Source organism: Drosophila melanogaster, chromosome 3L (assembly GCF_000001215.4).
Source record: "Drosophila melanogaster chromosome 3L".
NCBI lineage: Eukaryota > Metazoa > Arthropoda > Insecta > Diptera > Drosophilidae > Drosophila > Drosophila melanogaster.
In genome coordinates, this window is record NT_037436.4 from 17,396,031 (window position 1) to 17,421,574 (window position 25,544).

At 41.7% G+C, this 25,544-nt stretch overlaps 1 protein-coding gene and 1 long non-coding RNA gene across 6 annotated transcripts; both read right to left on the minus strand.

The window, feature by feature from the left end:
• blot (bloated tubules) lies at positions 1-25,484 on the minus strand. 5 transcript variants are annotated; one of them, NM_170636.2, is made up of 6 exons: positions 25,324-25,484; positions 13,195-13,842; positions 5,581-5,812; positions 2,557-2,702; positions 2,365-2,501; positions 1-2,300 (listed from the first exon to the last, which is right to left on the minus strand). In NM_170636.2, the coding sequence occupies exons 2-6, from the start codon at positions 13,831-13,833 to the stop codon at positions 524-526; spliced, it is 2,931 nt and encodes a 976-aa protein (NP_730263.1). In that variant the 5' UTR covers positions 13,834-13,842; positions 25,324-25,484; the 3' UTR covers positions 1-523. The 5 variants fall into 5 exon arrangements, with proteins under 5 accessions (NP_730263.1, NP_524125.2, NP_001287093.1 ...); NM_079401.3 differs by lacking the exon at positions 25,324-25,484 and adding an exon at positions 19,191-19,781; NM_001300164.1 differs by lacking the exons at positions 13,195-13,842; positions 25,324-25,484 and adding exons at positions 7,463-7,704; positions 8,558-8,589.
• lncRNA:noe (long non-coding RNA:noe) lies at positions 4,242-5,318 on the minus strand. The gene has a single exon (NR_144649.1). It is a non-coding gene; the product is annotated as a long non-coding RNA:noe (long non-coding RNA).
• Positions 25,485-25,544: the final 60 nt, after the last annotated feature.

Sequence of the window (25,544 nt, forward strand, 5' to 3'; positions counted from 1 at the left end):
AATTTACTAATCCTTCTATTTATTACATAAGATCGTTTTCGGAATCGTTGTGTTTTTAGTGTAACTTTACAATGGATACTTAGGTTATGGGGTCATATGCCTACGGACTTACTAAGAGCTGAAAAAGCTTAGGGTTAATTCAGTTAATTCATGTTTTTTTCAGGCACTCGAATCCTTGATAGTTCAACGTGCTTAGGCTAAATGTATACTCAATCTTTTTCTGATCCTGATTTCCAGATGAAGAACAATGACAACAGAATTTTCTCGACTTAAGCTAAGAAACTAGATCGTAGAACTAAATCTAGGGACGCTCTCTACACTTTCTATCTCTCTCTCTTTTTCTATTTACAACTCGCAACTAGAAGATACACTTTCCGTATGAACATGGTTCGTTATTCGTAGCTTATAGTTAGGTGTGCCGTAGATGCAATACGGATTACAGATACAGATACGTTTGTTTTGGATGCAACAAGTCTTTTTGAATGTGAATGCTTCGTTTCCTACTCCTGGTCCTCCCCTGATTTCACAGCTCCGTGGAATACTCTTCCGGATTGACGTTGAACTTCCGCCAGCAAATGTGATCCGCCGCTCCACCGGACGTCGCTGGAGGTGGCAGCTTGTGTGAGTTAACATTGACCACCGAGCTGGCCGACCGCTTGACATGCACGCTGGGCGGCGGCGGCTGGGCCGGAGCGGCCAGACATCCCGTGGAGCGGCCCAGCGGATTGCGGGACATGGCCGAGGAGTAGTTATTGTTGCTCTTGCCATTGCCGTAGGTAATGGATTCGTTTGAGGGCGATATCTCTATACGCGTGGCATGACCTGTACCAGTTCCACCATCGGAGAGGCGGCGAATGTAGACCACCTCGCGATGTTTCTCCACGGATTCCCTGGGCGGTCGCATCTGTGTTTGGGTCTGCGGCTGAGCGGTTTGCCGGATTCTTTGTGAATACCTCGACTGCTTCGTATCACTAGCCTGGAAGGGAACGTATTGCTGCTGCGTGATTCCTGGGAATTTATCCACACTAATATCCTCTTCAATGGCTGAGTCCCCAAACATGGATCCGCTGTAGTTGGGAGAACTATTTCCCGGCGTTGATGACTTCCAGTGCTGCTGATGCATAGGCGTCTGGGTTTGACCTCCATTCTGTACTCCATACTTCGTCGCACTCGAGTACTGACCCTTCTTGATAGAGTGCGTATAGTCCCGAGTACCTCTTCGTCTCAGGGTAAAGTCCCTGCGTCCTGTGTCCTGGCATACGGAGCGCCACTGCTTCCATGAGTGTCGGGCCAAAGGATCCGCCGGACCCCACTCCTTTGCAGGCTTTGAAGCCTCGCAGATCATGCCAAAGAAGTTGTACTCTACCTGCCGGAAGATCTGCACACAGGCGATGATCACGATGACAGCCAGCACAAAAAGAATTGGCGCCCAACGTGGGAGATACTCCGCCAGCAAGTCGTACTGATCGTCGTCCGCACACCACCACACCAGAATACCTGTTAGTATGGCCGGACAAATGACCCACAGCCACATCCACACTCGGAAAATGGGACGACCTATGGAGAACTCGAGGTCGGTGTAGATGTTCTTGGCTCCGTAGATCCAAGTTATGGCAATCAGCTCAAACACCAAAGCAGTCACCACCATGGTGCCCACCAATCGCGAGTCCAGCACACGGGCGATGAGAAACTTGGGCGCCGCAAATGAAATAACGGCCACCACCAATCCAATCAAGCAGATCACATAGTTGGGGCGTCGTGGCACAAGACGTGTGGAGGTGTACACCGCCACTGTTATGGAGACCATGGCCGAGAGGATTATTAGGGCGTAGATAAGCGATGGGACCAGATGTTGTAGTAGGTGACTGTCGCCCTCCCGGGATCCATTCAATACCCGATCGTAGATGGCGGTTAGGGGCTTTAGTTCCTCCATATTCTGAAAGCCATTTGACGACAAATCAAACTGGACCATGAACAGGGTTACGGCAATGGCGTTTATGAGCAGGTTGAAGCAGAGATAAACCACCGAGGTTCTCACAGCATCGCCTTTGTACAAGAACTTGCCCGTGATCATGGGCAGAGCTCCAAAGCCACAATTCACTGAGAAGAGAACCTGCATCAGGGCATTGAACCAGATGTTGCTTTCGGCCAGCAAATTAGAGTCGAATCCCCACAGCTCCGGGAAGTAGTGACGACTGAAGGAGTTTCGCACCTCCCAACCAGTGAGTGTGCAAAGCAGGACTAGACCAACTAGTCCGAAGACGAATATACTGCGGCGCAGGATTTTGGCATTGTGTGTGCTGTTGGATAAAAAAGGGCTTATTAATCTGTTAGGATAAATGTCTTTTAGGCATTCTATCTTACCACAGCATTACAACTATCCAAAGGCCTATAAGTCCCGCTGCCAGAAGACCAAAGTACAGAGGATTCCGCCAGAATGGAGTTAGAAAGGTCAGCTGCAAACACTCTTGTCCACTGGTTCCCGTCAGGAGGTATCCACTCTGTAGAATATCGCATTTTAAATTACATTCCCCTGACAGATTAGTTCTTACTTACCAATCGCAGCTTCACGGGTCCAGCGCACTCCCGGAATGGCAGGTCATTGGAGGCGAACATCCCGATGTAGGCCAGTGCCAGCACGGCCTGCAAGGACACCCAAATGGCCGAAAGCCAGGAGGCAAAGCGACTGATCATGCAGGCTCCTGAAATATAAGTATGGATATATATAAAAAAAAAACGTTTAAAGAAAATACATTTAGTTTTGAGAAATGGTTCTACGCCTTTAGATGATTACATCTATTTCCTTTAAGTAATAACTAAGGAAAGCATCTGAAATATATTTACATATGTACTATTCTATCGCATAATTTATCTAGCGCAAAGTTCCTTCTCAGAATCGGATTTAAACTACGTCTAATATACGACCCCATAAAACAACCTTCTAAACAAATTACAAATGAGCGGAAGAGGAGGAACCCAGTTAATGAAATTACTTTTGTCATTTAAAAGGCGAAATTCATAAAAGCAAAGGTGTTCGTTTGAAAAGAGCTCAAGTGAAAACTAGTTATAAATGAGAACGAGATTTTTTAATATCTTTACATTTACATTTATAACGTATTCTGCAGTAAATTAAAACCCATTCGCCAAACCAGATCAATTTGACCTTAAAAACACACCCAAAGCTGTTAATTAATATACGTATTGTAAATTGATTGGGGACTACCCTAAGCCGACATTGAAAAGTGTCCGAAAAATATATAAAAATGATTTGAGTTTCAAAGGTTTTTAGGGCTTGGTTCGATAGCCCAATGAAAACGAATGAAATATTTTAATTAGCATTGTCTGTTGTACGCACCGCAACTGTTTTTTCTTGTTTATTATACACTTCCTATCTATGCAAATAGGCCACATTAGATTATGTTTGCCAATTCCGTTAGCACCGTTTTTTATGATTATATTGCACTATCGATCAAACAAAAGGTGAAGCAAGAAGAGCTCGCATCTCATCTGACCTATGAATTCTGTTCCTCGTCCATTCATATACGCAATCGGCACGTGTCATGAATATTTTGCCTCATTTATCGTAATTATGGGTTGCGAACAACTCAGTCATAAAACGATTCACTCAATGAGCTCGCTGATTTCACAATGAAATGGCTACTTTAAACCAACGTCGGTGGCTTGAAAAATGTTAAGTATTGCCTTCGGCAATTTAAGAGTTTTATAAGCCATATAAATGCTTAAGTGTTCATCAAGAATAGTCTTTAATGATAACTCTTTAGTTGGGCACCAAACCAAACTTTAATATTAGTTCTTTATACCAACACTATATTTCAAAAGAGTCTTTAACATTTGCTTTTTATTTTAACGCTCAATGAATAAAATAATAGATAAAACGTCTGCTGTTTAAAAGATGTGTTACTTTGGCTATAAATCATTGTGTGATTGAAATGCCAAGCCAGGCATAAAATATATTAAAACGAGTAGTCATTTATCGAGATCTTAATATGCTGGTAATAGTGATGTTTAATACAAATATATAATAAAACTGCAAGTTATTGCTCATACGCACTGTTGCTCTGCTGTATATAATGATATTTGCTACAAAAATATTAAAACTGTAGTTTATTGCACATACGCACTGTTACTCTGCTTGTCATGTTAATATAACATACACTTTTTTATTTTTTACAACGCATCTGTTCTCTGAAACTATACTTATACAATAATAGCTTGGCCAAGTCCAAAAAAGGGCGATACGACGAAGGCATTCCTTTGCAGCCACCAAGCATTCACGTGTTTTTGTTGTTGTTTTTATTATTACTGAGGTCTTTTCGAAGGTGTTGTGTCGTAATTTGCAGTTGTCGTTTTTGCTTTTTGCCATTATTAGTTGTTGCTCATATTGCTCATTTTTGAATTCGTTTGTTTTCTCGTTACAATTGTTTTTGGTTTATACTTTTGTTCATTTAGAATTTGCCTTAAACGTCTCTATGGTTATTTTTTGTGGACGCGCCGTCGCCTTGCCCGCGATACCGCGCCACCATTTTGCTCGCCCGTTTCCGTTTCCGTTTCCGCTTCCGGACCGCTTCCTCTGCCGCCCAAACACGATGGGCGTGGCGGGCGGCGTATCAGACCTTGCGGCTGCTGTTGGGCGTCGTGTTACTAGATGTCCTTGTGGGCCACCCACACGTTGTCCATCTGCCCGCTGCTAATGGGGCGGCAACTGGGGGGCGTGGCGAGCGCGTGACAGTGGGAGGGGCGGGGGGCGTGGCGCGCCAGCGATTACACGAACGGGACACACACACCAATGCATTTTGAGGTTTTAATATTTTTTTGTACGATTTTCAGAGATTTTTTGCGGTCGTCCTGATAACACGATGATGATTTTATCTACTAGGTCACATTTAAGTAAGTCTTCTCTTTTTTTAGTGTATTTTATGTGTATTTTTTAGATTTTTTTGTTTGCATTGATATAACTTTGGTCTGATATTTGTTTTTTCTCATTTTGTCATTATCATTTTCAATTCGTGATACATGTCTTAGACTTTTGCGGTTGTTGATTTTGCTTTCTTGTTTATTTAGCTGCTCCTGTGCTCCTGTGCCTTTGCAATTGCACCAGCACCACCCCCCTTTTGGGGGGGCCAGGGGGGTTGGCACCATATGCACCTGCTCCGGCCTTGGCTTTTGCTTCAGAGAGTGAGAGAGAGATGACGAAAGTTTTGCAATCGTAACTTCGGCTACCAACGGACACAATTCGAGAGAGTGGGGATGAGACGGGATGTGCCCAACCGTCGTTGCTGCGGAATGCACGACCGCCCGCTGGAGGTCCTTGCAACGAGGATATTTAAGCTCTGTCTTGCGGAATTCCAACTTGGGAATTTTAAGCGCGAGGACGCAGTGCAACGCCAGAGCTTTCCCCATCAAGCTTCGTCCTGCAATTGGGGATGCAAAAAAGCTGCAGCTGCAGCTTTGGCTTTGGCCCCATTTTGTACCTCCCACAATAATGGGGGATGCTTCCGTTTCTGAGCACCTGTTGCCGGCCGAAAAGTATGCTACCTCCGCTACTCCGTCGAAACTCACCTTTGAAAATGGGCGAGGCGCGCCAGGTGTGCGCCGCCCCCTGGCCCAGAAACTGGCCCACCGAGATCTCCAGCAGAACCATGGGCAGGCCGACTAGAAACAGCAACACCACGTACGGAACCAGGTACGCCGACCCGTAGCGGTCCAACTCGCGTGGGAAGCGGACCACGTTCGCATAGCTCAGGTTCAGGCACAGACAGAGCACGAGCCCGCGGAACACCGAGCATTTCGTCTGCAATGAAAAGAAATGGGACGAGTGTGGAAATTAGTTTAGACGACATGGAATAGGCATAAACCTGGCCTAAAGTGGACCCATTAACTAAACCCACCTAAAGTGGAACGTCACCCACTAAGTTATATTTGAATATAAATCTGATGTTATGTATTGCGACATGCTCTGTTTCCCTGTACAAAATATGCTTACCATATACCATAGCTAAATTTTAGTTTTAAATGAAATTGAGCACAGCTGAACACGTAATAACTAAAATTTGAATTATGAGTTAGCACAACTTATTGTAAAAAGCTTTTCTAAGGTTCAAAGACTCCACTAATTTTCGTGAATGCAATTAACCCTGAACTCCCTTCGAAGAAAGTAAAAGTTAGCAATGAACCATGTCCGAAAAATTTTCGCAGCTGATGAGAAAGCCCAAATCTACAAATGTCTGTCATATGCAAACCCATTTGGATTTTCTTTTGCCGGTAACCCGGACAAATAGCGGTAGTCACAGTCACAGTTGCCGCATCCGCCGACATCAAGCAAAAACAAAAAGATACTCCTACGGAGCGTCTCTGTCATTTCCGGTACTTCCGCTTTCGACTTGTGTAATTTCGCCGTGCTTCGCTTTATTTCCATTAATTACACAATTTTGCTTTCTGTTTATTTGTCTTACGACTCATATTCCTCGAATTTTCCCCACCCATCCACAGCCATCGTAACTGGCTTAGTTCTTTGTGTTCGCACAGTGAGCGGCAAAAGAAAGTGCCCACCGCAGCAGGGTGTCACGGGGGATCTTATTAAGCTTCGGCCAAAATTCGCTCATGGCTCTAATAAGTCATCTGCGAAATGTACAGCATAAGCCCATTAGATGTGCCCGTGCAAAAACATCAGCGAACTAACAACGCTCCTCACTTTGCTCACTTTCCAAGCACAAGAGGCGGAAAATACAGCGTAGCAACCAAAGAATACCTTGGATTTGGCAATAATTTTAATTTCTAGTATTGAAATATTTTTTATAAATCATCAAAATAGTGATAATACATTTGAATTCATAATAGAACATAAGTAAACAACATATTAAGCATTCGCATTTTTAAAAAGATTTTAATTTAATTAAATCAATATAACTGAATGACTAATTAATAAGATAACAAATGACAATTTATTAACGTAGATCCAAGCACCTAAAACGAGTATTATTGTGAAAACCGCAAAGCTGTAAGATAGTAAATTTATGTTCCACGCAGAAGTAAGCTCACAAACATATTTTTTTTTTTTTTTGTAAAATTGAAAGGCTTCTTAAGGCTCATCCGACTTCCAGACCCTAATTTAATGCCACTGGGTATGCCCAGCGCATCTAAGTGAAATTCGTTTAGTTAGGCAAACGAACTGCCAACAGGGCAAACTCAGCATCCGAAGGGGCAGAGCGGTAACAACGTGACGCCCAGGTGAAGGCGGCTAATAAAGCGAAAACCGCACGGTGAAAATGTAAACAAAAAAAAAATCGACCAGCCAAGCGGCGTTTAGAGTTTATGATCGTGCCGATGACGAGCGCTCCATGGGCATAGCATATCATCATTGTATCGCATCATAACATATCATATATCGTATGCCATATCATGCATGATGATGGCCCCCGCAAACCCCCGCCCTAGCACTCACTTTGCGATAGTATCGGAAGGGTACGTCCTCGTGCACAACGTACAGATAGTCGGCTAAATACTTTGTCGTTGGTATCTCCATCTTGGGACAGACTTTGTATTGCTTGTAGGTGTCGAAGAACTTGTCATTTTCTTGCATTTGTTTGTTTGTGCATACAAATCAGGTTTTGTATTGTTATGCTTTGGATTTTATTGCGAGGTTCTGTGAGCTGTGTTTCCCTTCGAGCTGAAATTTTAATTGCACTGCACTCGAAAATAAATAAATTACAATTAGCGCGGGCACTCGTGTGTATTTTAAGCATTTCGTATTTATTTTTTAAACATCATGCTAATTAAAGCCTCGGTCCGGGGCATTTGTGTCAAGAAAATAACAATATTTTTATGCAAGTGGAACAAGTTATCACGTGACGACAGCGAGCCAACAAAAAGCGCAGACTTTTAAAATAAATTGGCAACACCTTCAGAGCCTGGCCCTGAACCGCTTATTGAATGTCTCGCCGTCGCGTTTTGTTTTTATATCACATAAGGTATTTGTATTCTTTATTTTTTTTCGCATTTTACACAAATCGCCAACGCATATCAGTGACACTTTTCATGGAATTACAGTGCGCGAGCTCCTTTTCTATAAACAATATGTAAGTGGCTTGTGGTCGCGGGATTGCTTGGAATTTAGTTACATTTCATTGCACAGAACGCTTTGGCCATTAGCGATTATTCACTTCACACTTTTGCATTTTTCCCCGATTGCACTGCGTTTCCTTTTTTCAATTCGCTAAGCTGCTTTTATTTTTCCTTTTACTATATGTTTTTTCGCTTTTCGAAGCCTTTTGGCTGAGCGTATGCACCACTCATCACCGCTGCAGCGTCGAGTTGCGACTGCGCAGACGACGATTTTGATTGGGGGGGAAATCGAATTGGAGTGCCCGAGGAGAAAGAGGCGACCGAGAGATGGCCAAACAAGTTTTCCCCCCAATAGGCAAACTTTTATTTGGGATCTCTCTCTGCCCGATTTTCCTCCGGCTGGGTTTTCATCTGGATGAAACTCTGTAGCTCGTATGTTGTTTTTGGACCACACCGAGCGTGCGAGCGAGCGTACCTAACTGCTCTCTCATTAATGCAGAACTGACGACTGACGTAGTGCCGGCGGCAGCAAAATAAAACAGCACCACCAGCAGCAGCGGCTCCAAGCAGCGACGGCACCAAAGCGTGGCTTTCTATGCACAGTGGCTGCGCAAAGTTAGCGCACGCCTCCGCGCATCTGCTGAAAACGCTGAAAACGCCGAGCCAGCCGCACGGCTCACTGGGTTTCTTTGGAAATTTATGCATGCTTCTTTCAGCACTAGAAAAAATAGCTTGCAACCAAATATAGATTTTTAGTCCACACGAAATTATATATATAACACTTTAAACTTTACAAGGAAAATGATATATTTATTTCCGATTCCAAGCTTTAAACGATTCGTTATTTCAAATTTATAAATGCAAATATTTTTTCCAAGTGCACCTAACTTTTCTCAGAGTACCTAATAGTCACAGGCCTATTAAAGCTCTTCTCCATTCTAAGCTCGCCCACGTGGGTTAATTGAAAAAAAGATCAGGGAACACAAAGATGCTGGCTGAATGAAATTCTATTGCTATTGCTATTGCTTAATGATGCCCTCAGGTCGCGTTCCCATGTCTCGAAATCCATCTGCATAATTAACCTGTCTTCTGCACAGCAGGAAATGGCCACCGCAAAGAGAAGAAACCGTCTATTAGTCTAGGCTCTTTGAGCCGCTTCTCATACTTATATTAAATTTTATTTTAACACGTTCTTTGGCGCTGAAGAGAAAAGAGCGTGGCAATTTCTAATTATTATGTAAGCATGCGAGCGAAACTGGCACTGGTCGCGTAATTAACAGCACTCACTGTGTGATCAAAAAATAAAAAAGGAGGGAATGAGAAAAAATTATCGCTGTAGCGCCGAGCGAAATAGGTGGATTGAATGGGCGCTAATGGGAAATACAAATATTATTACTAGCTAGAATTTATATTTGACATCAAAGTTCTGCCATATCAAGCGGAAGTCCGTTAAAATGCTAATAAAATCGAATCGATTTGCGTTGACTTTCTCAACGATGATGACATCAAGAACTTAAACACTTTTAGCATAAATAATGGCTCTTTTTTTTGGCCTTTTGACGGTTGGCCTGTGCCTGGCATACCGAATGAGCTTTAAAGAGGTATTATAAATATATGAAATATGAAAAGCCAAAAGCAAAAAGCCAGAAGTAAAAGCGTGGGCTGGAGCCAATTAATTGAGAAACTTAACCCATAAATACATGCCAAGGTTTCTCCGGGTTTCTTCTATCGAGAATTGATTCCGCGATTGTATCAGAATGGAAAGGTCTTGTAGGCTGCACAATAATTACCTTCAGTCTAGTGTCACATGAAACTGGAGTGTGAAAATGTCCCCACAATGGGGCTGGTCACAAAAGGTGTCCGAAATAAGGCTATTGTGAGCAGTATTTGATGTTGAATAAGCGATGCCTCGACAATCTCTTTGACTGGACGGATCTGGGCACTGAAGCATGGACAAGTGTACCCGGGGAGTTTTAGTTATGGTACTCGCATCTGGGCTATTGTTTTACGACTTGGATTGCGCCTCAGGGCCTCTAATCAGTGGCCAGTGAAAGGAGAAGTCATGAAGCCATGCAGCTGTGTGTGATATCGTTAACTCGTCAAATGGTCTCGGTTACACCCAAACCCGGTAGAGCAGTGTACCGTGGATTGGGATTGTATATCGTAAATCCCAAGGGAGTTCTGTCCGATTATCCACCGATGTCCACTTTCACTGGATACACTTTTCCCGATTTATCGATGCAATTCTAATAGCCCCACGCAATTAGTGTATTGCATCGAACCAGTTTGCCACTGACGTCATTTCTTATTTTCATTTCTCTTTATGGCCGAAACGTGAGTCTTGCCACCGCCGAATTTGCACCGAAAGTATCTGCAAGATTGTACTGGCTGCCACTGTGTTTTGTTGAACTTGTTAATCAGCGAATTGGAAACGAAATAACATAAGAGATGAAGTAACTGAACAGCCCGAGAAACATGCATATGGGCAGAGGTTTTCGCTTTTGGGTCTTGGGTTTTGGCCACTCGCATGAGCCGCAAAAGTAATGGAAGGGAAGTGTCCAGAGACGGGGGGCCATCGATTGTGGTAAGCAAATTGCAAATTCAAAAAGTCCCAAGTTAAAAGTAAAAATAAGCAAAGAAATATGCGAACTGCCGGCAGACATGGAATTAGCCGAGCCCAGTTGCAGATACAGTTTAAACTGCGAGACCATGAAATTGGTCAATAACTTGTTCATTTGATTGCAGGATTTCGGAAGAAAATTGTTTAATTATCTCAATAGTAAGCTTTTAAGTGAGTAATGATTTCTTTAATTTAATTATTATGCCTAAACAATAAGGAAACAGATAAATTAGTTCCTTGTAATTGTTTTAAATCACTTTGATAAGCAGGAAAGCAATAAAGGAAATTGTTTTACTACTTAATCTTTATGTAAATTTAAACTAATCAAAATTTAAGAAAAAGTTTTGAAATTCTACTATAATCATGATTTGCAATTTAATAGAATTTTTTAATGTTCCTTTAAAGCCATTTGTTATTGTAAAATTAATTTTAATAATTCTTTTAATCACAACAAAACAAAAGACTTAGGCAACAAACTCATTTACCAAACTTAAGTTACCATTGGCTTTCAATACAAAATTAAAGCATAACTTAAGGCTGAAAATTATTTATTTGACTTGTGTCAAATATAAAAATGTGTTGTGTAGAAACGGTAATGTGCAATTAATGTAAAATATTCTGTTTGAGAAGGTCTGTCATAAATATGTAAAACATATTGAGTATGTCACAATATGCATAAAAAAAATCTGTAATTAAGTAAATATTTTACACAATAAGGATGGCTTAATATAACTTAATTGCTGCTGATCCGTTTTAATTCAATAAGATGAACATTGTAAATGTCTAACTCAATGACTAATCCCACATAATTTAATACTTTCAAAACTGTTGATTAATTTGTGTTATTAAATTAGCTGAACGCACTTGGGACGACATGTTTGTGTGTGTATGTGTGCAGCTAGTTAAGGCCAATTAGCATCTGTTCGACGCAATTCATATTGCACTTGCCACTTGCACTTCCACTTGCAATCGGCAGGCGAACGTTGCTTGAATGGGTGAAAATTGCGGGAAACAATAGGAGAGGTGTGTGGATGCGAAAGACAATGACCAAGCGACCAGCTGGGCCCTATCCGGTCCATTCCGATCCGATCCAGTCCGGTGCCCGCTGCCTTACTAACCCAAATAGGAGACAAATACGAGCTCACAGATGCCGAAACTAGTTTTATGATCGTGTTTATGATGCCGCCGCACCGAACAACCCTATAAACAATGACTATTAGACCAAGACACAAGGATGGGCTGTGTTGAATACCTGCATTCCCCGCCTGGTTCGATCGACAAAAGAGCTTCAGGTGTTTGAAGGTTGCCGTCGCCACGCCCTCTGCTGCAACCGAGTTTGTGTAATCTTTGGGTAATCTTCATCTTGAAAACTATTTAAACACCTCAAATCGTAAACTAGCAAACAAAAGAGGAGAGCAAACAAATCGCGCGAAAATTAACGCGTTTCAACGCTAGAAGGAATAACAGTGAGTAGAAACAGTCTTCAAACGCGCAGAAAAATATAATACAAGTAGAACTGTACGCAAAATCATTAAATTGCAGATTAGGTCCTCTACAATTTTTGTTAATAAGATGCATTTATTTTATGGCGGAGGTATTTAAACATATCTTAAATGTGGTTAAGAACCAATAGCATTGGTTTAGACAAATCAATCGATAGGAGCTCAGCAAACAATAATATAAATATTATCTTGGGGCCTGAGACACGTACACATATTCATTTCGAATATTTTCAGCATTATTAAGCAGAGAAATAAAATTTATAGCGACTCGTGAGTAATCGATAAACGGAATCACCGGAGCTTCATTCAAAAGACTCGTCTCACCTGATGATAAGCAGCAGTTAGCTGAGAATTACCTCGACATAATTCTTATTCAGATTCATTCTTATTTATTCTCAAAAGATCTGAAGAGGAAGATGATTCCAATCGCTTCTGGCTAATCCGTAGCATTGAACAAAAGAGGTTCAACTTGGGGAGATCTTGATAACTTCTAAATTGCCAAAACAGGTAAGACCACCACTTGACTGGAAGCCAAAATAAATTGCATACACGAGCTCCGGCTTCTAAGATGAACTACTTTTTGAAAGTTCGATCAATCGGAATGCTAAATTTATCTCAAAAACGCTAATTAATTAACATACATTTTTTACGCTTGGCAACGAAATAAAAGGCATGTGGAATATATTCTATGAAGATTCCTTTACAAACTCCTCCACTTGAAAGAAATAAAATCATTAACATTTTATAGTTTTGCAAAAGGTCTAGTAAGCATTCGCTATATCAATTATTTAAAACATTATAAAGATGCTTAATACAAGAAAAAGATATTCTCTACTATCAATAGGAATATAAACTTTCACTTGGCTAAATTAAAGTTATGTCTTTTACTTACTTAAATGTTACTTACTCAATCGTAGAGCCGAATTACATTTTTAATAAATCACAATCATTTAAGCACGCTGCTTTACCCCACCTGTCTGCTCCACTCACCTGCTTGTTGGACTCATCCTCAACGGCGGGCAGGAGCTTGGCATTGCTGGCCGTGGTGATGTTGTGTGCGGAAGCCGATATAGAGAAGTTCTTGGACACCGCATCGTGGTCCATGTCATGGTAGCCGCCCTGGATCTCACTTAGTGTGTTGTTGCTGTCGCTCAGGGTGACGATGCCGCTGGAGCTGATGCGACCGGAAGTGGCGGTGGTGCGACCGCCACCACTGTCCACCACACTGGACACCGTGGAGATGCAGCTGCGAGTGGTTTGTGGTGAGGGCGTGACGGTGGGCAGGTCCGTCTCGTTGGCCTTGGCGCGTCGCATATTCAGCCAGGACATTCGCTGCGGCTGTCGGCGATCTAGGGTCACGGATATCTGTTCATTTCCGTTTCCGCCACCCGTGGGCGCTCCGCCAATATAGACGCAGGTTCTCGACGTCGCTGTGGAATCGCTGCGTATGCGGCTAGAGTTGTCATTGTGATTGTGGTTGTTATCGTGGCGCGGCAGAGTTGCCATGGCGCCGGATATCTGGCGGTAGGTGGGCGTGGCCGGGGGCTTGGTGCCACTTCCGGCACGGGCTAAACTAAACTGCTCGGCGAGAGCCTCGTCGCTGCTGCGGGGCTTATAGCTGCTGCTCATCGATCAGATCTGCCAGATAAAAAGATAAAAGAAGAAGTCAGCTAAATTTATCATTTTCAGGAAATCAATACTCAATGAATAGGAGTAAACGAATTGGGGATCGAAAGCATTTTGAGGAGTGGCACATAATCTCAAGGTATCTAATTTCAAACGAATTACGAATCAAGAAAAAATATACAGAAGAACATAAATTCTAAAAGGGATAAAATCGACTGCTAATCATGAATTTGTCAGAAGTATAAAAATATATTTTACATATGCATATTTAAATATATACTTTAAATTATGTCTTCTCAAAAATTAATAATTTAGAAGTATTATTACTGATCAATAATGTGTCATTTATATGCAATGAGAACCTTTAATTTTTTGATTAACAAAATCAGGTAAAACTGTCAACATTTTCTTTGTTTCAGTCGGTAAAATTCGTGGAAATATCAGAATAACTTCAAAGGCCAACTGCGCCAGCGAAATTCACACGCAGCCCGAAAATCATATTAAAAATACGATTATATCCGCTTTGGGTTTCTAACGAAATGATTCATATGGGAGATGGGATGGGGTTTTGTTTTCGGGCCTGTTTGGACAGCAGATTTACATGCGAATTGAACTACGAAAGAGAACAATGTGTGCCCGTTGAACGGAAAGTGAAATGTTGCCACAATTCGCAGCCATGCGAAAGTGAAAGCCCTCCAGCCATTCTATTTCATAGTGATGACCATATTTTGCCATGGATTATGACATTGTTTTCGCAGATTCTTCGATCGCCTTTTGTAATGAAATCCAGCACAAATCAGAGCAAATCATTTCAATTCTGCTCTAGACAGGTGACTTTTTCGCTGCCGAAATTTCACTTGATTGGTTATTTTTATCAGACATCGACAGTGAAAACATCTCGGCCAAAAGTTGACAACAATGAGCGTTGAAACAAAGTCGTAAAAACAACTGTTCCAATATGAGCACGATGGCTAAATAAAAAAATGCATGAAAACAAAATAAACGAATCGAAAGACACGCCGCGATATCAGTTGCTTGCTCTCGGTTTCCCAACTTATTATTTTATTGACCCGAAAATGAGTTTCTCGTGCTAAAAATATTTCTGGCGATCCATTGACATTGTTTTACCCATTCTCTGCAAAGTTAGCAACTTCACCAGCCATTTATATTTTACAGATGCACACTAAAACTTAATTTGTATTCTTTTGTACACAAGAGCATTAACAATCCATCCTAAGCCTGAATCTACCTCTTAAAGTCAATAAACTGATATCCGTATTTGCAGGCCAATAAATCTGGCAATGTATTTTTAAAACAAAGATAAAGAAGAGACTTCAATACGTTCGTAATTATGCCAGCTACCGTCTTCGAGCCTTGGCAAGACAAACTGAGCAAATATATGCGGCTAATAATCATTAATTAAGCCAAGTGCTCAAATATGTTCGACGATTGGTGTTTATATGTATATTTGCACCGCTGGATACAAATCAAATGGCATAGATGACTCAACGCGAACACAACATTTCGATTATTGCGATTGTGTCACTGTATTAATGATGGCGCTCTCCTCTTATCGGCCCAATGGCACACATTTATCTTGGCAACAGCAGCAGCCTCTTATCACAATCACTCGAAATGCATATTTACAAATAATTATGCATACTTGCATAAATGGGCAAAAAAAAGAGAGGTTTAGTAAAAAAAAAACATGGAGAGAAGAAAACAAAATCAACTTTTAACATGCGATCGAGTTCGGTGACCAGCAAAACAATCCAAAAGAGGTCGTATCTTAATCTTAGCCGAGTATTTATACAAATTTTCGCTCATTTACTGCTGTTCCAGGCCGCCAAGTCATAAAAATAAAAACACTTGAAATTTGAGGTGACCGACTGAGGATATATCGTATGATATATTAAAATAGTTGGATTATTTAATTAAGAACATATTTATATATTTCGGGAAAATATGAAACCATTTAAGAAAACAGATAACATATAATACTATTAAATTAAGATAAATATTTATGTAAATATAAAAAATATTAATATGTTAAAAAATGGTTGCATACTATCTTAATATCGAAACCATGCTGTAAACGTTATATAATATATTTTTGTTGATTTCTTTTTAATAAACTGCCAAGTCCAGTTTGGAACCTTAAATATGTATTTTCAGTATTTCCCCCTATAGTCCCTTTTTTCTGATCAAATTACTTCAGCCAGCCGGTGTTTATCCACAAACAGGCATTTAATGAGTACCGGGTATCGAAGTGTTTACGTCTTCCTCGGCCAAATGAAGGCACCAAAGTGGATGACGGCGTCGTCTCCGTCTGTTTGTTATTGAACATTTGGCGCCGTAGCAGAGATTTGCATTTGCATGTTGCAGATGCATTTATACAAAACGCGGAGGGATGTGAATGCCTTCAGATAAAGATACTTTCGGTGGCCGAGTGTTAAGCCCACTCACACTGGCGCATTGAGATGGCAGACTCAGATACAATTTTGGGAGGAGTCGGGGCGGAACCAAAAGCGGGATCGCTCGACCGTTGGGCGAAGACTCGGAAACCCAGTCCAGCGGGACGGAGTCAAGGGATCCGGCGATCCGGCGATGCATCAAGTTACAAGTTATTAACAGGTACGAGAGCGAGTACAAGTGTTGCCAAGGAAAGCACCTCACAATGCCCGTAGATGTGCCACACTACATAAATGTACATATATATCCGTGCCTGCTTTTCTTTGTGCACTCAGTCTGAACGGCGACAAGTGCGAGAGTTTGGTCTCGGAAAAGTATGACACTTGATAAAGGTTCTGACGAGGGCAGCATACATATAAATATGTATAGTGACTATACTATCCTATATATAGAAATGCCGGTGGTGCCACCAGCCGCCAACTTCATCGCCACCAAGGAATTCAGCCGGGCGTAACCACAACACAAGACAACTGCCACTGACCAAAGAAAATGCGCACATTAACTTGCCATTTAGCCTGTACTTATGGCCCGGAGAGCCCAAACAAACCGCACAGAACCTCTGATCATTCCACCTTTTGGTAATAAAGTTTTTTAGCTGAAATTATCAAGGGTTCACTTCCAAGGAAGCTCCGAGAATCAACTGCTTGGCACTCATTATTTTTAATGGAAAAGCAAATGGATGAATGAATCTGGCATTATTTATGAAGGCTTCCCATATGGAAAGCTTACAAAACAAAGAACGGGCAGATCAATCAGTTATTGAAGGTCAAAGTGGTTGGTGGGGCTTGTGATAAACAAATGAATATGATACTTTCGTAATGGGCTTTTAATGCGTATTTACAGATAGAATCTGACAATGTACATATTCTTACATTATTTTTAAGAATTAGATGTAAATAAAGTCTAAGATAGTAAATCAATATGGCTATACCAACTATAGATTGTAAATAAAATCAGTATATTTGTTCTTGTTTTTTTTTCAGTGCCGCAACCTTTAACTTTAATAACATTCCCGCCGGATTACGATCAATTAAACGGCGCACTATGATTAAATTCGAACGCAATTGTAACGAGCACACGTGGTTGACCTTTGACAGGGCGATAGTCCCAACCGCCAGCGAATTGAACGCACATTATAGGGCTGAACCTGAACCTGAGGCAGAAATGTCACAAACAACATAGTAATTTCCATTTACAAACCGGCAGCGCTAATTATTGTCCAACCGTATGGCTAATTTGGAGATCATCCAGCGGGTAGACCAAATGAAATCAAGTAACAGCTAATCTCGTGGCAACAATTCATTTAGTGAATCCAGAGTAAAATCACAATTGACATGCTGCACGGCTATGGGCTGTATCTGTATCTTTAATGGGCGTATCTGCATCTCCATCTGCATTCGAGTAATTGAAAGTCTGCGCTCGGCCTGGCGTAAAAGGAAAGTAAAAACTACTTAGATGGGTCTGCCTATTTCTCCTCTTTCTTCTGCTTCTGACGCCTCACAGATCACAGCCACCAACGAAAGTAAAAACAACAAAGCCAAGATACTTGGCTAACTACCAACTAGCAGCTAGCAACTGCCAACTGAGTTGACACAGTTTCTCAAAAGGGGAAGATTATGTAAAATTATGTGCAAATTGAATTGAAACTCAGGCGACACAAGTAAAAGTATCTGCACGAGCACGAGTACGAGTACGAGTATCTCGGCATCCGCGCGTGTCTGTATCGCATTGATTGCCCCCTATTGATTGTCCAATTCCAATCGAGTCTAATTAATGCTGTCCGCTCTGGGGACACGGACCGCGGACCACTGCAAAATCTCGCCTAGCCACGCCCATTGATCGGTTGACTGATTCCGATTCCCCGATTCCGAATCAAAGCGAATTTTTTTATCGCTGTTTTCTCAACAAATTGTCACATCTGCGATGGCAATCCGAGTTCGTTTTTCGTGTTAGTGGGGCAAAATAATGGAGATGTGATCCGAAAACTCGTTCGTCCATTATGGCTCTGCAAATTGCATTTAGCTCGTGGTAATTACACTTATCCAGAGATCAAGGCAGTGGACACTTTTTACTTTTTTCAGCCAGGTTTTATTGGACCTGTTTTGCGCGTGGAGATTAGCCAAGAAGTTGCCCACAACGACACTTGTTTGTCACTGGGTCAAGAGCATAATTGAAAATATACACCAGGAGGCTCTGACTATCAGGCAACCGCAAACTCGATTCAATGGCTGATTCAGGACCGTGTTGGCCCATGATTTGCATAAATGGCTCGTCGTGCTGCCCTTGCCGCTCGTTAATGGCATCAGCATCGAGTCGCTGGCAATCATAATCGGTACTCAAAACAAAACTCTACTAAACGTCGTTGGTGCCCCCCAACAATTTTGCCCCCCTTCCCCCCTCCAGTTGCACAACCGAAGTTTCGCTTTTGGTTTCGCACAATGGCAATTATCAGAATCATTAGCAAATGAATGGGCTCCACCTGCCCCCCTCATTGACATTAGACTCGCTTTTGCAATCGATTCGAGCAAACTGAAAATAGTCAAATGGCAATGAAAATGCTGGGATGCTACCGGAATAATTTCAGTGTTTAGATATTCATGCCAGGTGTTTGAGATCGGGTTCTTGAGCTGATAACCCGTTTTCTAAGAACTTTTACTAAGCCAAATCAGGTGTTACTAATCTAGTTACTAGGTTTTCAGTTGAGTTTAATGTTTTCCCGGTACTTATCTTAGCTTTTTCCTAATTCTATCTCAACATTCAGATAAGATTTAACACATTGCTAAAAATTTCTACAAACTATACTAGGAAGTTTGCCACACTATATTAATCTGTTTAAACCAAATCGATTATATAACATGACTAAATTGTTGTCTTAAAACAAAGATTACCGTGGAATTCCTCGAAAAAAAAAACCAAATAAAGTTCCGGTAAGCAATCACATCCACTTTAAATACAGTTCTTGGCATACAAATATTTATAAATATTTCGTTTTTCACAGAATTTCAATGAACTTCGTTCCACTTCTTATGGCCAGCCTAAGGTTGAGCCGTCATTCCATTCATCACTTGTTAGGAAGTAGATAATTTTTTAATTTGTATTCAAGTCGGCTTCTGTTTTTTTTTTAGGCAAACAAGCGCAACTGGAGCTGGTAATCAGAGACGTAACTCTGCTCCAAAAAGCTCATTTGAATGCTCCATAAAGGGCAATTGCCACACGGCGAAATGGAAATCATTGAGCCACGGGAGCCGTCATCAATTCCGATTCAATAGCGCAAAAATTCATGGAAATTACGTTCTCACACACGCGAAAATAAAAAGCAGACAAAAAACAACGAAAAACATTGAAAATTCGAAGTGCAAATACAAAGCGTTTTGCGGTAACAGAAAAACTACTATAAGCGACGACGACGACAGGTTCGGCGGTACTGACGGGACGGACTGCCTGACTGACTAGCTGAACCGAGCGAATCGACTGAGAGCGGAACTTCGATGAGCCGGGCTGAGCAGAGCCAGAGCCATAGCCACAGGCATGGATAATGTACCTGACAGGTAGCGACGGAGCTGAGCGGTACAACACGTGTAACGGCTAAATGTATCTGCCAGATACACAGCTCCTAGCAGCCCATCCGATCGGGCGTCTGGTAATCGCTGTAATATCAGCGAAACACGCAAACCAATTCAAGATAACTCTGGAGAGAGGGATTCTCTATTTAACCATATCCTGCACGCGAAAAAATCATATTCGTTTTCAGCTCAGAGATCTGTTAACAATAATCGATTTCGCCTTTAGAACCAGTGAGAGCAATATGTCATTTTAATCAATTAAAGCTTAAATATCAATATATTCTAGTTGGTTTGTTTGTGATCAGTTTCTGTTAATTGATTCAAGCTAGCAAGAACTACATTATTTTCCACAGTGCACCCAGCACATAGGAACAAATATCCGAATCTCGAAACTGGGTTTCATTGAGGGAGGGAAACCTTCGAACCCTGGGCAAAGAAGCCGCACAAACAAAGAACGAGGCGAAACGAAATGCTCATAAACAGGAAATTAATCACTCGAGTGTGTGTACAATGCGGCGAATCCCATTCTCAGGGCCTCAGGTAGGAGTAGATGTATCTTGGGCCGAGTCCCTGCCGGCGGAAAAGGACGAGGTCGCAAGGAAGTGGGAATTCAAGGGTAAGGGCAAGGTAAGGTAAAACGACGAATTCCCATTTGCCAAGGTCACACACAGGTATTACAACTTCATTCGCTGCGTGCAATTCAATTCTGTTTACTTTGACTTTTCGATTGTTCGCACTGTGCCAGTGCAGCATAAAAGCGATCGTAAAAAAAAGATTCCCAGATAACACGACGCTACTGGTGGCATAATGCTAATGAGTTCCTAGTTTGAGTTTTTCTTAACGATGATTCAATGGCAAGCCCAGCGATTCTTTGCCAATAACTAATTACAATTGGAGATGTTGCCACTTTGAGAGGAGGAGGAGAAGGCAGAGTTACCGGTTTCCGGCTCATTTCTAATTATAAATCAGACAACTCAACAATTACTTTTAATATTAATTTAGCATGCATCTAGCAAATATTTCATGGCCCCAGAACATTTGCGCCTTACCAAAATTCCTCACGGGGTAAAAAACAAATGTGGGGGCTTAAACACCTTTTGATACGAAAAACGTGCGAGTGCTTTGTGTTGTTTTGATTTTTTGTTCTAGCCAAAATTTAATGAGTCGAGGAACCCATCATCGAAACTTTAAAAAAAAGGCCAAACAATATTGTTGTTATTTAATCCGAAACTCAGTCTCTATTCGCATAATCCGCAGATTTAAATTTTGGTTTTCACTGATGGGAACATTACTCAGAAATACGAAAATGTGATAATCCCACATCTAGCTTATACAAGTTTTTAATAAAATATAAAAAATGCGAATAGTTTTCTGTACAGAAGCTATCACACTATTTGCCTTGGATAATTCCTTAATTTGATAATTTCGTCTTCCTTTGCTGATTTATGTAGACACTTTCGTCACACCTGAGCTTACCAGGTAAAAACTCTTTTTTTTTAAAGACCTCAAGGCAGTTGAGTTTGAATCTTTTTGGGGATGGGAGGAGGAAAGAGAATGGGATAATCTTTAGAGCCGCATTAGAACCAGGCACATCAAAACGAGGAAACTGGTCTATGTGTAATGTAAGACACGAGTTCGTCCACTTCCACGATCACGTTTGCTTGGTGAAAACAAACCAAACCAGACGAGCAGACACGACACTCGAAGAAAAAAGGGGACGATAGCCAATAAGTTGGCTTGCCAAGTAACCTGTCAGTTACCAAAATGAGTGCAGAGCCATTTTCCGCAGCATGCTTTACTTGGCCCCACATTACGCTTTTTGTTTTGCTATTTCTCAGCCGCCTTTTGGCCACTTTCTAGCAGCAGACTGTAGGAAAAGAACTCTAAGAGCTGGAATAGTCGAGCAAATTGCACCACTTTGTGGCGTTCTGGTGGCGAGTCGTCCCAGAGGCATCATTACCATGGCCATTACCGGCTGCAGTGTACCTTACTGACACCATAAATGGTCCACCAGTGCCCCCAGCCACGGAGTTATGTGCTCTAGGTCCAAAGAGGGCCTGGGCCTGGGTCTTTCCACGAATGTAAGTCTCTGCAGATACTTTCCACCTTTCGCTGCGTGGCGGCAATCGAGCTGCGGATCTGCAACTCTACTCCCAATCGAATATGACGTGCTCGGACGTTTATTCTTTCATCGCTTCTAAGAGCCAACTCGTCGCGATATCGCAGTTGTCTCTTGGCTTTTGCAAACCTCTAAGAACTGAACGGGGCAAAGAACAATAGATGTTTGCTCAAGAACTCAGATATTATTTTTCAAATGAAGACATTAACTAGACAGTTTGAATCAATTGTAATAGACAAATCGTAAGTACATACTTCCTAATTTCGCTTAACTATGGTTAGGGAACTATCTTCCATGTATGTCCAACTTAAAAGTTAGATGGATCTAGACTTCTTTTTGGCTCTTTCCCTAATTTCCTTCTTATCAGCAAGACAAGACATTTATTCATTTATTTATAAGCTTATAAACAATAGAAATTTACTTTTTCTCGCGATCGGAAGGGCAAAGTATATGAACTTGTTAACTTTTAAAGGCATTTTGCCCGTTTTAATTTGGTTACAACGCCTGAGATGGGTTCACACAGTTCACATGGCTCATGGATTTGAGAACACGACAGCCATAAATAAAGATTCACCGACCGGGGCGAGAGTCAGGTATTATGTGAGTGGCTATATTCAGATTCAGTTAGCACTTGCCGTAACTCTTCTCGCCTGTGTTTTTATTTATTTGAGAGTGACTTCATTTTCTCAGGGCTGAGACGAGCGATCTGAGCCGGGTGACATGCAACCCCCGTTTCGGCCTTTTTATACACTTTTTATCGTATAACGCTCCATTGTTCGGAACAATGTGAGCCGCACACTCTTTTTTCCACATGCATTATAAAACATGCACATAACTATACTAGCACCTGTATATAGGTGTTTCAAATCCACATAGCACACTTACGGCGCTTATTGTTTAAGCTTTTCCGATTGCCAAACACACCGAAAATATTAAGAAAATAGCTGAGCACGTATGGCGGAGATTAGGTGCCAAGTGCGCCGATGGTCAGTTCTGCTGATGACAGCAGCGCTAGAAAATGTGGAATTAATTAGTCTAGGTCTAGATTCTAGCCAGTCTAGAGTCTAGAGTCTAGCCCTACTCCCATCGCAAAATAACGGTTAGTTGGGCGGGCTAAAATGAAAATGTGCGGCCCACAGCTGGCCAGCCATATTGCAGTTGCCAGGGGGGAAAAAAAAACAAGAAGCGAAAATGAAGAAAGAACGAAAGATAAGTAAAAACTGCCGCTGGCAGCTAACCTCAAGTAAACTTGGGTTCTGGTTCGGGCCAAAACCGGAGGGAGATGGAGTAAAAAACCTGATGACTCAGTCACGAAGCATAAAGTTGATGGCTTCCCCTTCGGGAAATTGGCGGTAAGTCCGGAAAGCGGAGGAGTGGACGAGCTGTGGGTGGGGGCGGGAGGAGAACCTTCCTCTATTGCCGACTCTGCAGCTGAGTATAATATTGAAACAAAAGATAATGGGCAAGTGCAAATATTTAGCGAGCGATGCATTCTGCGGCGGATATTGCACGGCCATATGCCATTTCCTTTGGAAAAATGCTTAGTGTGCCACGCAAACAGGTAAACACTCTATTTAGAATGAAAACAAGAGTGACTCTGACGTACTATCATCGCAGTTATCAAGTGCTAAAATGTAAGCAAACAAACGCGTTTTCGGTTCTAACTGCTTTTGTATCGTAGTATTAGTTTAAAGGCTGTTCCAACTTTTCAGCTGAAAATTAAATCTTTAGTTCTGTAAACATTTAAATGTTCCCTTTTATATAATATTATTGTGTAGAACGAGTAAATGGGTTGTGGAACATTGGTTTTTTACGGTTATCAAGTGAGAAAAATATTTAGCCTGCCTGCAAACAATAAAGTGGAACGACAATTAAAATAAGCAAATAAACATTTCAATGGGGACAATCAGTGAAATTAAATAAGGTTCGCATATATATGTACATATATCAAAAGAGAACTTTGATATCGCCGCATGCTCATGATGACATCTGACACTATATTCATTCATACATAAACTTTGAGTGAATACAGCTGGCGCACTCAGTAATATGCATATTTGCAAAATTTTATTTCAAAGTTGGCATTGAGGTAACCAGATACGAGCTTTCTAAAACTAAGATATGAATGAAAGAATTTCCAAACCTACGCATTTTCTAAAGATAATTATCATGCTAACAAGTTCATGCTGCTAAGCCATGGAGGCCACTCATCCCTGATATCTTCATGACTCAAGATCATCTCGGTGATTACAACATTTACTGATGACATAGATAACTCTGCCACTTAATCACTTCACACAGTTGCACTCTTATCGCACTTTATCCGTTTCTTCCAAAACAAGTACAGTGGTCTGCGAAATCGAAGGGCCAAAGAGTTGAGCTAGCTAATTATAGCGGAAGTCGAAAATGCAGCGCCAATATCATAGCATTGAACTTGCCAGACGATCGCGACCAACTGACTTTCCAGGTGCTTATCAAGGTGGGCCAGGTTTCAGCGAAACTTCGTTAAAATATACGTACGGCAAGAGCAACTGTGATGACCGCCAGTTAAGGCTAAAACAAAAGGCAGTTGTGTTGAAGAGGAATTGCGAGGAAAGAAAAACAGTGGAAATTGGCTTGAAAAACGCAAAGAGCTATGCCGAGTGATCCCAAACTATTGTAGATATAAGCTTGTTATGAAAGAACCTAAAATGAAGTAGAGTTATTGATTTTGAAAACTAAAATGATTATCTAAGAAACCTATATTATTAAATTTCCAAAGCCGTCTGAAGACTCAGTATTCCTGCATCTCATTAAGGTCCTAAAAAGAATAGTCTTTTTGTATGCGTTTCGTATCCGATTAGTTTTCCATGTCGAACATGCATTAAAATGTAAATGTCTTCCGTTAACCGGCATCCACTGTACTACAGGCTGCCGAAAAAGTGGAAGAACATGAGCACGGGAGCGCACGAAAAGCACAAAAAGCGGGCAACGTGTGTGCATGAGAAATGCAAGGCGGAGGGCAAGACAGGCTAAGGTAAGCTAAGGAATGGAACGGCTGGAGGAGATGGGAATGGGAATGTAGACGGGGATGGGGATGGGGGTCACGGGAAGGTAGGGAGAACCGAGTCAGGAGCGACAACCGCACAACAGCACGAAACTGGTCGGACGGGTCGCTATGGTGGCCATGTTTATGGGACAGCCCAGACAGGAGGGAGGATCAGTTCGGATCGGATCGGTTCGGCGGTAGTCTAACTTTTTGTTCTCCCTGTCGGAGCTTCATAAAATATGCACCACATTCAGTCGCAAGTCGTTGCGGCTTCTTCCATTTTCCGTTTGCCATTTGCCATTTGCAATTACCATTTGCATTTCACGGAGTTATCAACACGGCACATGAGCACACACGGAAACACGTACGGCTAGAACAATTTAAAATACACGAAATAAAATGCTTATACTGCAGTTGGGTAAATCACGCGGACAGGCGACAACCGATGCGAAAGAGTCGCGCGGCTTGACTGGGAGCACCAGCCCGAACTCCAACGGCTGGCGAACGAAAAGCCACCCCGGAAAGCTCACTC

Coding starts and splice junctions, on each gene's coding strand:
- blot (NM_170636.2), bottom strand. CDS start 13,833: ATGAGCAGCAGCTATAAGCCCCGCAGCAGCGACGAGGCTCTCGCCGAG. Junction 2,502..2,556: donor GACCCGTGAAGCTGCGATTG/GTAAGTAAGAAC, acceptor GATATTCTACAG/AGTGGATACCTCCTGACGGG. Junction 2,301..2,364: donor TGGATAGTTGTAATGCTGTG/GTAAGATAGAAT, acceptor TTTATCCAACAG/CACACACAATGCCAAAATCC.